Source organism: Periophthalmus magnuspinnatus, chromosome 20 (assembly GCF_009829125.3).
Source record: "Periophthalmus magnuspinnatus isolate fPerMag1 chromosome 20, fPerMag1.2.pri, whole genome shotgun sequence".
NCBI classification, from domain to species: Eukaryota; Metazoa; Chordata; class Actinopteri; order Gobiiformes; family Gobiidae; genus Periophthalmus; species Periophthalmus magnuspinnatus.
This window is the reverse complement of record NC_047145.1, coordinates 13,715,418-13,732,717: the sequence shown is the minus strand read 5'-3', so window position 1 is coordinate 13,732,717 and position 17,300 is coordinate 13,715,418. Positions and strand designations below refer to the sequence as shown.

The 17,300-nt window shown below is 40.5% G+C and overlaps 1 protein-coding gene across 1 annotated transcript in view; it reads left to right on the top strand.

Moving 5' to 3' along the window:
- The window catches only part of pou6f2 (POU class 6 homeobox 2), a 65,965-nt gene that overhangs the window by 2,361 nt on the left and 46,304 nt on the right, over positions 1-17,300 (top strand). The window contains 2 exon segments of the mRNA XM_055230246.1: positions 10,351-10,448; positions 14,158-14,377. Coding sequence (XP_055086221.1) covers positions 10,351-10,448; positions 14,158-14,377 — 318 coding nt within the window.

Below are 17,300 nucleotides of genomic sequence, written 5' to 3'. Positions count from 1 at the left end.
GTAAAAACAAAAAATTATAACAACCAAACAAAAAAAATACTTACATATATTTTGATGATATTGAAGTACTGGTTAAAAATAAATAACTCCTGTAATTAAACCTAAAATCTATTGTTTTTACCTTTTTTGTCTAATTTTTCATAACTTTTTAAAAACTTGATTTAGATTTTTTTTTTTTTTTTAAAGAGAGTTAGCCTTTTTAAAACATTTTTTTTTTTTAAATCATCCTGCATCCATCATCGCTTAACTTAAAACTTAAATATCTAAAAGGTTTTATTTATGCTAAAGTTTAGCACTAGATTCATAAACCAATAATAAAATCACATCTTTTTGTCCATTATTTCTGATTTATTATAATCTAAACTATTCGGACAAGTGTGCGGTTGTAGTTTATGTATCTTTCTTATTTCACTGATTTCTTGTAAAGTTTGTCATTGTTCTGCTGGACTAGTGCCTGACTTTGGCTTGGAGTGTCTTGTTTCTGTGAGTTGGTGTCAGCATGAGAAGTCAGTGGAAGGCGATCACAGTAACGGTCATGTTTTGTCTACTGTAAATTGTCCACCTTCTACACCCACCACATTACAGCACTGGTGAAAGGGTCGTTCTGCTCCTAAAAGCTCACTGCCTGTGCAAATAGTCTTCCACTTCAGCTAACAGGGGCTACGAGGCACCACAAACATCCTGCCGCCTTGTATTTATTCCAAGTAGAAGTGGACATTAGGTGGGAAAGCTGTGGTTAGCAGGGCAAGCAATTTTTTTCTCAAAGCACGAGATGGTGTTGGGTGCGTACAGTTTCTGTCTTCTCTTCTCAAGCAAATCTCCCCCTTTCAGACATCAACAGACAAGATAATAAGACACTCAGAGCACAATTCCGTATTATATTCAGCAACCAAAGGCTCATCTCTTGTCAGTTTGCATTTACTCTCCCAAGGATGTGACGCTTCTATCATCATGCTGTCAAAGAGAGCCCGGCTGGAACGACAGGAGCACTCATTTTATACACTTACTGTCTACATGAAATGGTCTGCACTTATACGGATTCGGCCAAAATGGTGGAACATTTTCACAAAGGTCACCCCGAGACCTCCCTTCCCAAAAGAGCAAAAATGAATCTCTCATTGATTCCCGGGGGTCATTCAGAACAAAAAAACTCTCACCTGAATGCCACATGTGCTGAAATGCTACACCTTGCTTTTAAGGTTGTCCCGTGTCTATGTGCAATCTTCTGCACTGCATTAGGAGGATATAGGCTACATACAGCATGGGCCGCCCAACCGTACTTACTGTAACTACATCCATTTGTAGCGGGGAATAAAAGATTTTATGGGATAATATGAATATTGCTTTAATCATTAGAATCAAATTGAAATGCATTTTATCCTAGGCTACTAAGTGGAAGTTATAACAACAAAATATAACATTGAATAAATTGTGCTAAACTCTCTTCCCCCTGTAGTGGTTTATGAGGATGTTTGTTTCTTTTATTTCATGAGAAAAATGTGATTTGTCTTCATTATGACATGGAGTAAATAAATACGAGTTCTAGTAATTTATAACATTGTACCAACCACACAATTATAATTTAATATTCAAAAATAAGGTTGTAAAGGTTTTTTGGCCCGATGACTTTATTTGACAGGACAGTCGAGGCGTGAAATGGGGAGAGAGAGGGTAGAGACATTCGACAAGCGCAAATTCACTATGCCGAGGTGGTAACAGCAACATATATTCAACACGTTAAACCACTAATACGCTGTCGGACATAGTACTTCCACTTTCTTTGGTCGATATTAGAAGTACAGCACGTAAATTAGGGCTACGAGATTAATTGCAAACAAATCAAAATTGCTATTTAAATGTACACAATAAGCAAATTGCAAAAGCTGCTATTTTTGAAGTACTATACTGAAGTACTCTTCACAAACAACAAAATACACTTTCTTATTTTGCAGCTAAACTGCTCACCTTGTAGTTTAGATCTGTACAAGCATGTTCTGAAATATGTGTGATTCTTGTATCTGTTCATAGGCCCATTTCAGTCTTTTTTGTCAATAGTTCTGGACACATTTAAAATACAAACTTTGAACATTAACAAGTGAAACTACAACCTATTTTTAAAACATAAATTCCAATTCTAATCACAATTCCTATGCTTTTCAGTAAAATCACAATTAATTACACTTGCTGTCATCAAAGGCCGTAATGTTCTCCAAAACTATGTGTTTATGTTAAGTTTATGCTGTCAACATGAATGTGAGGCTTGATATGATTTGGTCCACATTACTGTCATTACTTTAAAGTGTTGTTGCTCTCAGAGGCACACAAAGACACACACATCTTGCTGCAGGCACAAATAGTTATATTATTTTTGTGTAATCAGCTTAGTGAGCAGGATGCATGGTGGGAAAGGCTGCTTACTGATTCAAAGCGCCCTGTAATGTTGTGTGCTGAGGTTAAGTAATAAAGTGGCACAAACCCGCTGCTGAATAGGCCTGGTGAGTAAATAAGAGCGGATAAAGGAGCGCAAGGGGAACAAGTCTCTCCCCAGGAGGTGGATCTCATTATGGGGATTCCAGTTGTCTGCGCACACGTGAAAACAAGCTTAATGCATGCCTATAAAGCAGGTGTAATACATTTGCTAATGGGGCCGTGCTGCCCACGGCAACAGCGGTCTGCATTTGGCACAGAGGACAGAGGAGCGGGATGGCTTGCGAACTCTTGTTTTTCCTGAAAACAACAGCAAAGGTCATCAGGCCTCACGGCTCCTTAGATATTCAGAAATGACACACTTCAATATCACTTAATAACGTGGCATTGTTTATGTGTGCAGAGCTAACTAGATTATTTTGTTTGAAGTGGGAAAGTGTGTTATAAGTTCTGTAGGTACACAGTGAAGGGAAAATAAATGGGTTTTTGCTATTCATTTATTTTGAGTTATACACCTGCTTTAAATTGGAAAATCATATCAAAATGTACATATTGTATCATATAGTCTGTGTAACCAATATCAGTAATGCTTTCATGTTGAGCTAACAAAGAGGCATCACATCTCCTGGCACGGACACGCTGACTGTTGTCGAGATGTAATTGAAGCTGCAAGGGTCACATTTTCGGAATAGAAATTACAGTCTTGTCTTTGACTTGTGTGGCGTGAACCAGAGATGCATCCCACAGCCCTTGTGTCCTTCACAAGCCTTTATTATTTATAACGCTCGCTCTTTGAGCAATGACCAGTACTAATGCATAACCTTCTGTCCTTCTGGCTGATTCGCTTCCTTTGAAACCAAAGATTGAGGCAGCAGAAGTGGGTGTATGGATGAGGTGGGGTGGAGGTGGGCAGAGGGGGAGGTGGTACAGGGCAGTGGAGATCCAGGCTATCGAGAAGTTATTACGTTTTTCCCTTTATATCTGAGGATGTGGAATAACACTGTGATGCTTCTTTTCTCCAGAATAGAGTTATGGGCTTCAAAGCAATACTATTTCCTGACGTCCCTCCTTCCACTATTTGTCTGCTCCACCAGAATAATGTGCCCCAACAGGAGGGAGGGTGCAGTATCTTTGAGACTACACAATTATTTACTTGGTCCTACCTGTACCTTTTCAGGTCTGTAAATATTACAAGCAGGAAAAAACACCTTGTAACTAATGCTGGACTTTGTGGAGATAAACTCTAAACCTGTAGATAAAGTGTGTTTAGCTGAGCTGCACACAGCGTTAGCTCCGCTGTAGTGCTGCTGTTCACCTGATGTTATCCTATAGTGATTGAGCCACAGTGCCCGATCCATTGTTATTATAGCTCTATGACAGAAGGAGTGGGGGTGAGGGAGGGGAGGGCCTTGAGGGCCAAGGGGTAGAAAGTGGGACATAGGCAGCATTAGAGGAGGATGGCCTGAGGCCCGCAGGCTGATGTGTCAGCCATGACATGTGGGTGTCTGGACCCTCACGCACACACTGCCCTCCGCCCCACCGGCCACTTCAGATGTCTTGCAGTAGACCAGGAAGAGGCTTTTAAAGAACCTTTATTGTCCTTCCATTAGTTTTGTCTGAAGGTCATTAATAGGACAGTAGTATTATACTATTTTTATGTAATTCATATTGCATCAATTTATGTTAATCAATTACATGCTCTAGGAAGAACATATTTTGTTAAGTTTTATTACACAGTACACAGTCCATGTGTCTGATGTATTTTACTGTATGAAATGTTTAACACCACAGATCTCATCCGAGATGGATGATACATATTATTTCAGTGTAAAAAATAAATTAATATAAACACAATACATGTTTAGAAAGCTGTAGATAAAATACACGCAGTGAACGTAATGCCTTTGGACAATTATTGAGCTGATATCTTTTGTGCAAGGTTGTGTGTTGCAGACAGCAGAATCCTATTTACCTCAAATATCATTTAAGCACTTTGGAAGGAGGCGTGTCTCCTAAAAGGCTTACAGCCCTATAGCCAGTCTTCATCTCTATCATAGCTGTAAACGGATGAAGAATCATTTGTATCATTATTTGCCTGTTTCATCCCTCACATAATCAGGTTGACATTGCTTTGGGAATGAGGAGGAGGCTTCAGAACAGATGTGCTCATGTGCCAAGAGTCCCAAGTCCCCCACTCCCCCTCCCATCTCTGTCCTGAGCCTTTTCCCCACTCTGTCCTCCTCTCCCCATCTCTCCTTCTTGACCTTTGAAATGGGCATTGCCTCTTCGCACCAATTTACCTCCCCCTGGTGGTTTTGCGTGGCTTCCATCCCCACTCAGCATCAGGGAAGGACAGGTAAGAGTCGGAGCAGAGGACCCTTATGTCAAAGAGCCTTTCGTGCAGACCCATGTCCCAGAGTGAGAGCACAAGTGACTCTCCTACAGCCATCATCTGCATGTCCACAAAACAAGATGCCGTTTTCAAGTGGACTATTTTCGCTTGTTTATGTCCAAGTGTCAGTCCCTCCACCTACTACGTTTACCACCAGCACCTTTGTTCTTTTCAACTTTTTTACTCTCCTAAGAATCTTTGCAATGTTGCTTATTAATGCAGAAACACTCCAGAAATAGTCATAGAACTGCTGAGGTGTCAGATCTTTACAGTCTGCAATTCCAAAATTCAACTCAGTTTCGGAAAATTATGGAAACTGTCGCCTTTGCGGTTCTTACGAGATCAGTAGAATTTTAGACACATATTTGAAATAGAAAGCGTCCCTAATTTGAGAAGTAAACATTAGCCTACTGAACTGAAATAACTAGCAAGGTAAATTAAACTAGCTAGCGAGCTTATCTTTATTTTTACATCAGTCAACCTCAGGATTTATCTCATGACAATAACCACTTCACAACAATGGTTTGTATATGAGCTAATATCGGCCAAATACTGATAATGGTCAGATGTTGAAAATTTAGCCGATATTTTGGACCACTATAATTCCTGAACTTTAATGTGGTTGCATGTTCACACTATCATGCAGCTAATTCTTTTATATGTCTGCTAAATAGATTGTGTTTTTACACAACTCAAAAGTTAATTTGGAAACTTTACTACAACTTAACATAAAGTTGTGGGCCTTGCTATACATTTTATATCATTTGTAATATTGGACAAATTGGTATCGGGTATCAGATACTGGAAATCGGATATCGGATGATGGTATCAGTGAAAAAACTTAAAATCCATATCTGCATTCTTGATTACTAGTATTACAAATTAAACAGTTTGAGTAGTATGCCTGAATAAATCACATCTGTTTACGTTCTCCTGGAAGCTCTTTGTGGCTTATGACTCTCTTCATTAAGTAAATGACAGCCCGACTTGTAGCTACAGGGTCCATTATGCAGCTAATCGTGTACAAGCAGCTACTCAACAGTCAGTCTCGGGTGATTCTTTATCTGCAGAAATAGTATTGACGGAGCTCCTCAGGCTCCCGGCCCAGGCTCTACACAGTATTACTTCCACACAGCCCCAGTGGGAGCCATCGGACTAAGAGCACCTGGAGTTATTGGCGGCAGATTATGCTGGGCGTTATTGTGGAGGGCTTTGATGGGAGTAATGAAACACTGGATCATAGGTGGCTTAGGCTCACATGCATTCTACAAGGAGTTAGGGAAATCGCTACAAAGCACATCAGGTGTAATACTAACTGCATTTTTTAGCATTTACTTTTAAAAGTCTGTTTTAAGGACAAATAGTACGCTATTTTCTGATCTCTGTTATAATGTTATTACCTCATCAAAAACATACCTGGAGTGTTTTGTTTCATTCACATATGTTTATCACACACACCCGCGTATTTAGACTGTGTTCTTCTCTCAAACAGAAAATAGTAGGTTCCACCTTGTGATGTGATAATACAGGAAGTGCTCCACTGTTTTTAAACTCCACTTACACAAGAATCATTTGGATAATTCCAGTGCTGGAATTCTATACTGAACAAAAGGTTAAATGTAGCTGTTAACTTCAAAATTACCGCTTCATGAGATCACAAGGTGCAACGGAGCATTTTGAGCTTTGGAGATGCAGACGGCTTAATAATGCAGCATTACTCAAACATATGTGAATGAAACAAAACACAACTCTGTGTTTGTTCTTGATGAGGTAACAACATTGTAACATGGCTCATAAGAGTCAATTTTGTGTAATATAGGACCTTTAAATGAAGATGTAGTGAGACATTTGTTAAAGGTTGATCAAATCCTTGCTTTTATACTTTCTACTTTTAATCTATTACTTGATAAAATTGCAGAATAAGACTCTAAAAAAGAAAACAAAACGTACACATATGTAACAAGTGTAGGTCTGACGTGAGTGAGTATTGCTCTAAACCACTACTACTTTTTAAGTGGCATTAACAAAATCAATGGTCAAACAATCTAGGACAAATGGTAGACTATTGATAGAATTAAACCCTTTGTATGATGTAGCTTGTTGTTTATTTGGGCCTATCCTTAACGCATGAATAGTTTGTCCAACTCAGTCCACACAGTGTCCTGCAATTGTATGTTCTTCTAATCACATTTCAACAACTGTCAAATCTGTACTCCTTGACAGCTACAATGTAATTAACTTTAATCTAAACTTCTTAAATACAGTCACATATGAAAACTGGGTGCATAGAGTAGATGTCGGTGCTAAAATGATTGACACTAAGTTAACAGCAAACACATGCACTTAGCCAGACGTTTTCAAAAGGACCATTATAAAAATGGGAGTTGGCTATTCATTGTGAATAGCCTGAATCGTTGCCAGGCCTCTCTTGTACATTTGACAACTTACATAATGCATTTCCACTAAAATAGCTTAAGTGTTAAAGCTTCTTTTATGGGCAGAAATTGATTCATAAATGCACCCAGCCGAAAGCTAACACGAACACAAAGCTTTCAATAACACCCATTTTATTCACACTGTCAATGTATGAAGCGGTTGCATTAGACAAGGTGGCGTGCTGATAGCTTTATGAAATCCAGGCTAATTGTTTTGTGGCGCGGTCCTTGGGGCAGCCTGCATTAAGACGGCCCGATCAAGTCCGATAAATGTAGCTCTTAGCGTCTTTGAAACCCGCCCCATACGCGCTCCACACTCAGGCCTTGTGTGCCTTTCAGGGTCTCTCCAGTGGCCACTTTGGTGATCAATGAAAGCAAATGTATATAGCGCTGGATATTGGACATATTTCCATGACATAAGCCACATCAGATTGCACCCCACGAGCTGTAATACATATCATTATTCCCGCAGCATTAAGAGTTTTTCCCTCCAAGTCCCATGATACAAAACCATAGATATTATGTTTTATAATTAAAATCAAGGCAGCCAGAACAATATAGTACAGTATAATTTTTAACTAAATAGATTCAATAGTAGTTTTTATGTTACAAAGCATTCCCTGTTCAGAATTTATTAAAAAAAGAAGCGCTGGAGCTTGAATGTCCTAGATAAATGTAAAGCTATGTTGAATGTGCATCGCCTGTTCTTTCAAGCGTTTGGCCTACCTCTTTCATCTCCCCTCACATCAATACATCCATTCAGTCCATTTTACCCATTGTGCGACCTGCGTATAATCACAGCATCAAAGCACTTTCTTTTTAGTAAAGGTTTGATCCAGATATTTCCCCTCTATACTCTATTATCTCCATCTGCAAACCCGTTTAAGAATCATTGGCATTGGATGAGTAGATTTTTTAGAAAAGTAAAACGTGTACAAAGCCTCAAGTAATAAAAAAGAATTGGCAATTTATTCCCTGGATATTTCTTCTGTCAGCTCTTTAATTTAGTTAAAGAAATTACACAACTCCTCAGGGAAGAGATGTGCATGTGTATTTATTTATTATCGATCCTCTCTGTGACGGTAAATGCGTTAACGTTACACATATTTGCAAGAGGATAGAGCCCCTCTAAGTTATTTTGAAATGATGCAATGAAAGGCATCAAGGAATTGGTATTCATTACGCCCCCCACTGTTTATCAAATCAAATACATTATTCACAAGCAATATCTTAACTGCTATCATCACGAACCTGACTGTCTGCAACATTTTATATTGTGTAATAAAGTCTCATTTGTCCAGTTTCTCATGCAATTAGCTAATTAGAGTTTTAGATGACTGACAGATTTGAATTATTCTGTTTAGTAATATTTTCACATGTATATCGATGCTTTTATTTATCTTATTGAAATGTATAATGAACATCGTAAATCATTATAATTTTTGTAAGACAAATCTGTTGAATCTACTAGAGATATAGAGAAAGCAGGATTGGGGCATGCACAGTCTAATCTATAATGGGTGAAATAATTGGTGAAAAGAGACTTGTCTTGTCACAATATCCAATGCATTTGGGGCAGATGAGTGCGAGGATGTGGACTGGAGCAGGAGCAGGCCCGGGCAGAGGTAGAGACCAGCAACACAAAAGCAGTCTCCCCCTTGGGCTTTCACATCAACCGTCAAACGCTTGAGGTTCATTTGTTGGGTCATGCCATTCACCAATTATTTGGATTTTATGTAAAGATGAAATGATTTTGGTTGGCGCAGTGGGGTTTTAAATGTATTGCATAAATATACTTGACAGGGAATGAGATCTAGCTGTCAGGCTATTGAACAGAAAGCTTTTATGGAAAAGGGGTAGAAACAACAGCCTGCACTGTAGGCTATGCTTAACAAAACAAGCTATTTTCATCTGAGCCTAAAGCACACTATGTGGCAGGATTTACTTTATTCAAATAGTCAATATATTGTTTATTCACATATTCACATTTTTACTGACCTTGTTTTGAATGTGCCTTCATATAATGAACCATTGAAATGAATTGATAACCTTATTATGTTTAATGTGTGAGAAATGTTTTAAAATCAAGAATAAACAAATATATAAACAAATGTTATAATCTAAACAAGGTTGTCTTGAATATCCAAAATGTGTCAAAATTGAAAGCTACTTATTGTCACTTGAAGATTAAGTTACCATATTTAATTTAACCCTAAAAGTGTATATAGTAAGGCGTACATCCATGAAAGTCCTGTGGTTGTCCTTCTTGTGTGGATTATCAGAGGGTAAATTAGTGTATTTATAGCACTTATAATAACATCTCTCTGTGATATCTTATTAAGACTGAAATTAACATTAATTTGTAATGATAGTGTAAACCTCTCATTTCACTGTCATATAGGCAAAAAGCACATAATTTTTAAACCACAAGCACATCATTTTTAAACCACAAACAATAATATCTTCTATCTTTTTTATTCTGTGCATGTGTCCTGAACTTTTATGTCAACAGTGAGGCGTCATGTGATCTTGATATCATTGAGGTCAAAGGGTGAGGGTCAGAGCCGCCTTTTAGAGCTCCACAGTTAGTGCGCAGTGGAGAGATTCTCAGATAGTGATTGCTGTGATATCCAATTGTGAGTGTCCTTTATTTTCCCTGCAGCCATCAGCGGGCTTATTATCATGTCCCTGTCTCCGTGCTCCTCTCTGCCCTCGCTGAAACAGGTCTAATTGTGTCCCGTAGCTGTGGGCCCTGGATAAAAGGCGACTGTGGGTTTAGATGAGTGATACTCAGTGATGTAAATGGCTGAATAATAGGGCCCCATCTCTCAGCAGTAATCTGGGCCATCGGGGACCCAGCCAGCGCAAGCATCATCCCCATCAATGAGCCTGTGCCGCCTGGTAATTTATTCAGTGCTGTGGTGGTTATTGATAAAGCACTTAAGTTCAAATTCCCACCTTCCCCACTGCTTTACTCTGCTCCACATGGCACCTCTGATGTGTTTATGTACAGTGTTTATTCTGGTCTTACTTAAACTCACCTTGTGCCATATTGAGTCTGCTTCCTTCATCTGAATGCACCTGTTGCTTTCCCAGGGGCCCGGGACGGATCAGTGCAGTCCGACGCCAGCAGCAGTCCCTCTGAGCAGAGCCACCTGGGCCAGTCCCACCCTGCTTACCCCATGGGACCACAGGTAAGCCTCATGGTACACATTACATTTAATCAAATGTTTAAATAATGTAATGTAATTAGTATTAGGCATCATTCATGAATTTCAATTAAATGAAAAGGAAATAGAGAAAGTGTTCATTAACTCATAGTACCAGCACACTGGCTTATAAATCATTTTAAAATGGGTCCATAACAATGTGTTAAAATCCCATCTCCAAATGTTACACAGTGCGCTCTCCCTGCTCTAAAGTATTTTGTCAGCGCACATCCTCACATGTAATTGAGCTGTGGCACTAATGAGCTGACAATACAGGTTGTGTCAAAACAAGCAGGAGCAGAGTCTGAGCCCAGCCTGCTAATAGCTCAATCAGGCATTGTCCTATCTGATTGGATTTATTGGCCCGGTGGCTCGGCAGTGTTTAATGAACATCTATCTCATTAGTGTTGCTCAATGTCACCGCTTAACCCTCACAGAGCAGCAAGTCGGCCCAGCCTCTATAATAAGGCCATTCTACACGCACTCATGACAGTCAGGGTTCGTCAGGATAAACATTTTCTTTTACTAGACAGCATTTTACAATAAAGAAAACCCTGCATCATGTGTGCACAAATAAATGCACTTAATTAAAAGGTCTTTTGTGAGCATGGATACCTGGTCAGGGCCACAGCGCTGGTATAGATAAGAAATAAAGCAAGAAAAAGAAGGCATCTGGTCTCTGCAGCAGTTAGAGGCAGAGCCACAGCAGGCGGCTCTCAACAGTCCCCGTCTAATATATTAATGCTGTCAGTACAGTCTCTGTGAAGCTAACACTTTTCAGAAACAAAGGCGCTCCGCATGCCATACCCAATTCTCTTGTTCCAGGATCAATATGTTTTGATAGATTCTCGCTCCAGAGCCGGATATTGTTCGAACAACCATTATCCGATGGTAGTTTACCCAACATGAATCCACCTTCCTTCTGTTTCCCACTCGCAGTTAGGATGACAAAAGTCTGCTATCTGGGTGATTATGGGCAATTTCTCAGTGCCAGAGCTGCCAAGCAGATAGAAAGGCCTATTCTCCCCTGATGGGCAGAGAGGCTTGGTACCATATCCAGTTCTGAGTGGGTCCGCTTCCCCATCCTGAGTCCAGCACACGCACACACTCCATGCACTTGTGTGGCCCCTAGGAGACCACTTCTCAACACTCAGCTGTCAGGCCTGCCAAGCACTGTATAGCTGCTTTTACAGCATGTGTGAAGCGCATGGACCAAAGTAACAGGCACAACAACCAGCAGCCAAGGTGAACTGCTAATCTGGAAGTGTGGCAGGGATTCTTTAGACTAACTTATGTTTACTGCAGGTAAAGTTATTATATGACTCTGTTATTATATGACTCTGTTAGAACTTAAAGATAAGTAAGACAGTGATTTCTGAAGTTTAAGTAATATAAATGGATGAAGAAAGATTTTGTTTTGAAACTAAGAAATCCAGTTACGGTGGTTAAGATTTTAGTTTCAGCCTTTATTCCTAAAGTGGAACAGCACCCAGCCTAAAGAAACATAAAACACAAAGCCTCCCTCCCAGCAGCAGCCTTATACTTAACAGCTGCCTGCTTGTCCAGAACCGCCTGTAATAATAAATAAATCAGGGCTACATCTGATAATTGTGGAATTGTCTTTTAATGTTATTCCCTTCCATGTGAGGCTGTCTCTGCTGTCAAGCCTGGCAATCTCATTTAGTTTGACTCTGAGATGAAATGTTCAAAGGCTGTCTTTGATTATATGCTGCTTCGATTCAAGATTAAATTTACTTTAAAAAGCAAGATTAAACATGTGTCACTTGCAGCTAACAAACGGATCGCCTTTGTTATTGTCCTTTGAGGATTCAGCAAGCTCCCGAATTATTAATTCCTTTTTGAGAGTTTATGGCAAATGTCATTTTGAATGCTCTCAGAAGCTTTAGATATTGTCATCTGTTATGCACTGTTGTTGTGTATCAAAGCAAATGTTGAGAAAGAAATCCTCCGCCAACAGTGATCGCAATTTGTTTTTGTTGTTTTAAAGCTCCACTAGACGGTTCGAGGTTTCTTTTTTTTTTCCTTTTTGTAAAAAAAAAAAACACAAAGCCTTAAGTCCATTTCCATCTATTGATTTAAAAAAAAAAAAAAAGTATTATTTTAAATTGAAGTTTCAAGTTCCACATTGAATTTGCCTGAATTCTCAACATGTAGCTTTAATTTGACTGAATGTAATAACCAATGACAGAGTTGTGATTATTAAAGGGCTTTTAAGGCTCTTGATATGATTTCTCTATAAAGAAATGAGATGTGATGTGGACTGACCTGCACCCTCATAGCTCCTAAACTGCACTGGGCTGTGTGTCAGGTGCGTGGGGGCGAGTGTACTACACAGGGTTATCAGAGCGACACGCCTGTCACCTATGTGCTTTGTGCACCGCCTTTAGACTCGCCACAGTCCTCAACTGGCCGGCTCTGTGTCCAGTGCAGGCAGCAGGCACACCAATGCCTGCTGCAGAGCACTGACAGGTGAAGTTAAAGCTTGTGAACTCGGGTCTTAGAGGAGTGGATGTAGTGCAGTCAGGCTTACTTTTGCTTCTTTAACTCGGACACTACAAATGCTGACGTTGTACTTTCATTATTTTACCCAGAACAATTCAATTTGAAAGGATTCCACTGCGTTTTGGTGCACCTTCACCATCTTCCGCTTCATTGTCTATTTGTAAATTCTGTTTGACATGCTCACACGTAACATTGTTTAAGTTTTCTCCCAGATTGAATAAGATTTGAAATGTCTTTCAGGGTATTCACAGAGTTTGAAGCCCTACTTCAAGCTCAAAGCTCTCAATGAAAAATATGTTGGTGTATTTCCAAACCCACTTCCTCGGAAAATACGTTTGAGGAGAGATTCACTGTGCAAAATATCTCAGAGCGATACTTCTGATAACATATCTCCCCTCTGTGGGTATGACAGCAGCGATTCCACTTTAACTAATATGAATGAATGGGTACATGAAGAGACAGCAGTGATGTTATATGCCTCATCTAAAGACTAAAGTAGTGCTCCATTTGTTCCAAAGCCCCATATTTCCTGTAGGAGGTTCTGTTCACTGGGATGAGACATGCTTTATATGTGAAACATTCTCACCTCTTTTACAAAGATTAGATGTGATCTCTGACAGAAGTGCAGCAGCTAAAGAACAGCTCATTAAAATGCATTGATTAAAACTGGTGTAATTGAAGTGGAATCTGATACACTGTATATGTGTATGAGGCTATTGATCCTCTTGAGTTTTGTAATCACTACTTACCCTTACTCTGCATTTCATAAAGTGACTGCCCAGCTCCAAACACAAGTATCAATTTGATTTAGCACTGTCAGCAGAATCACACTAGTTATATTTAATAAACAAAAGACAAAGTGAACTCATGCAGGTAGACATGGTTCTGTTGACTGCATTTGTGCATTTTATCAACAAAACAATAAATAAACTGTTGTACAACTCATGACACTACTTAAACATAATGGGGCAATATAACAAGGTTTAAGCTATTACACATTGAAGTTCTTATTCACCAAGAAAGTACACATTATATGCAGTAGATTTGAGCTCAGACTCACCCTGATTACTATGTCTGACTGCTATTCAAAGCATTTATCCAAAACCTACACTATAAATCTCTTTCTGATATTGTGTCATTTTTCCTAATGTGTATTTCCCTGTGTCCACAGTCACTCCTGATGGCACAGCAGTTGGCCAGCGCAGTAGGTGGTGTAATGTCCGGGGCGGCTCCAGGCTTGAATCAGCCCATCCTCATCCCGTTCAGCGCAGGCGGGCACCTGGGCAGTCAGCAGGGCTTGGTCCTGTCTCTGCCTACAGCCAACATCCAGAGCCTGGTGGCTGCGGCCGCCGCAGGGGGCATCATGAGCCTGCCTCTCCAAAACCTGCAAGGTACTGTCACACTGCACTGTGAGGCAAACTTATTCGTGACATTTTCAAATGTATAGCTCCTAACAACAGGACACTCAGTGACCATTGTTCAATTTCTCATTTTCTTTTTTCAAACATCTGCTTGTCTTTTACACAAAAACTAAAATAAACAGTTAAATGTATTATGTTTGTAGAATTTCATTATGTTGTTTTTTCTGAAACACTGACCAGGTAAGATTCCTCCAGCTGTTGCATCCCAAAAAACTGCCATCTTGATGTTGCCCAGAGGAACAACCATATTAATTACAGGTCAACGTTTTGCAGAGCAGCGTAAAAGCACTTTCGGCCTCTTTGGCGTGCATAAGAGTGCCCTGTACTTTACTTTTTATCTCCTTTCCATCTCATCTGTCCATCCACAGTGCTGTACGGATGCTTCTTTAAACTTTAATGTGCGAGTGTTCTCTTTTGATCATAGTTGTAAATGGTTTTCATTTTAATGTTTAAAACATTGTCTCTTTTATACCATTAAATTGAGGGATAGATGGAGAAACCGCCTGTCATAAATCTTAGATGAGAGAGGTGCTCTAATGTAAGAAGATGCTGGCTACATGTAAAGTAGTGTGTTTTGGGGATGGAGATTACAATAATGTCAGTGCTGCACAAAGTGCAGGGAAGGTACCCTCATGTGGAAATGGATGGACACATGCCCTGAGTGAGGAAATGTGGAGGTAGAAGCCTAATGGACACAAACATGCATAAATAACAGCAGCCAGCGCTGTGGGCAGAGCTTTTAATAAACCCACTTCTATCTAGTGAAACCCCTCAATGTATATCCGTCAGTAGTGAGCGGTAATGGACCCAGCAGGCCTGTCTAACTCTCACTTCAGCAGGTCCTTCTCTGGTGCATCAGGGAGAAGCCGTAGGCCTTAGTCATCTGATGAAGCCATCCACAAACACACTGCTGGGTGTCAGAGCAGCATAACTAACACCACCCAGTCTTTCTCATTGTCCCACTCCCATTCTGGAGTGTAGCTCTTGATAAACCTCCTCTATTCCAGATAGTGAGAAAAATGTGCAGAGAAATGCCTCTGTGGCAGATCTTTTGAAAGTGTGTGGACTGACAGACTGCCTGTTCGCACATCCTCTTATCTGAAGGGGATGCATTGAAGGGACCTCTGTGGAGAGAAAGTGACACAAGTCAGGAGTGAAGCTAAATGTCTTGACTGTGTCCAGGCCCCTCTGGCCAGATGGCGCTCCTCCACACTGCCCTGTCTGAGCTCATCACAGCTCCAGTGAATGAGGCCTGCTGGCACAGCACCTCTGTCAGACAAGCACAGCTCTGGCCTCTGCCCCCGCACCCCTGCGCGGCCCGCTGGCCCCCGGCTGAGCCCGATTCATCACACTTGTAATATAGCTCTTTCTTGGGAGCACCACGCTGCCAGCTAATTAGTGTCAGATCAGACATAAGACAACTGTGAGAAACAGTAATGAGACTACACCAGGGGCCTAGCCACTGGCTGTATTTAAATGTAATGAGGCGGCTAATGAGCCTCTAATAAGGCTGTTTGTCTCAGAGAGGCTGTTTGAGGATGGAGTTATTCATTTTCTCTAGTGTTGCGTAGTTTTGTTTTATCAGAGCATAGAGTACTATATTAACATAATAATAAATATATAATTTCTGTTTAATAATAATAATAAATGTACATATGTTCTCACAGAAGCAAGGCAGCCGTGTTCTCATTCTGGCCATGCTAATCAAAGCTGGCTTTGTTGACATTAGGGAAGAGCTGTGAGCTTAGCAGGGCAGTGCGCCGACTGTGATGAATAACTATCACTGTAATGGGGTTGTGCTGTAAAGTTGGAGCAGTTGCTTAAATAAAACTGAGCAGCATCTTGAGGCAGACTCCGTAAACACAGGCTCCAGTGTAACTGGTTATTTGTCAGAATGATTTATGCCTGCAAACATGCAGTAAAAACAAATTCCCAATGAAACTAAACAAGGGAGAAAGTTATCTTTAGTGACAGAGTGCACACAATTCTAGCTGACTTCACAGAGACAAAAAGTAGGTTGGGTCATGCTAGAGGTCTGTAAATGTGACGCTTTGGATGATTTGAAAATCCTTTGTGATTTCCACTGTTAAAGTGTAAGTGTGTGTGACTGATGCTGACAAGCTACTGTCATTTTAATCTGTTTATAACAAGCAGCACCTGATTACCTACTTTGTAAAAGCAGCTGTATAGTATCAAAGCCATGTACATGTAATGCTCAAGAGGCGGAGGCACTACAAAGTCTTATGTGTCTCCTCGTCCTCTCCGTGTTTCTCTGAGTAATGCAAGCAGCTAGTTTACGCCTGCTCTTTTATATTAATAAGGATATCCCATCGTATTTGCTGTGAGCTGAAAGCCAAGCAGCGCATCACATCAGAGAGCCAACTTCTAATGGTGAGGTGAAAGCATTGTTCCTCTGTACTCGTCCACAGGAAACACAAAACAGCACTCAAGCTTCCTGATAAAGGTCGGCTCCCACTCACCTGCAGTAATGAGCCCGCTGTCAGTGCCAATCAAAGGCGCGTCTGCGTTTGAGGGGAGCGCACAGTGTTGTGGTTCACAGTTTGCGGCTGTTGGAACGGTGCACATTAGGGAAATCACTGTGCTCATTACGGCACCAAAGGGTGGGCTCCTGGGGGAAGAGGCAAATGTTTCCACACTAGTTAGACATGTCAGACTGGATCGCTTCTGCCTCAGCTGACTGCTGCTCCTTTAAAAGGTGAGCTCACCGGGCCGGCCCACTGACTTAACCCCTGTCTGCTCTGGGGAAGCCTTGTGCCTCTGCAGCCACATCAAGATAGATTTAGATATTTCTTTTGAATTTTATAGGATTAAAGAATTTGTAGAAGCTGCCATCCCAACACATTCGGGGCCTTGGTTTCCCCACACTCTCATT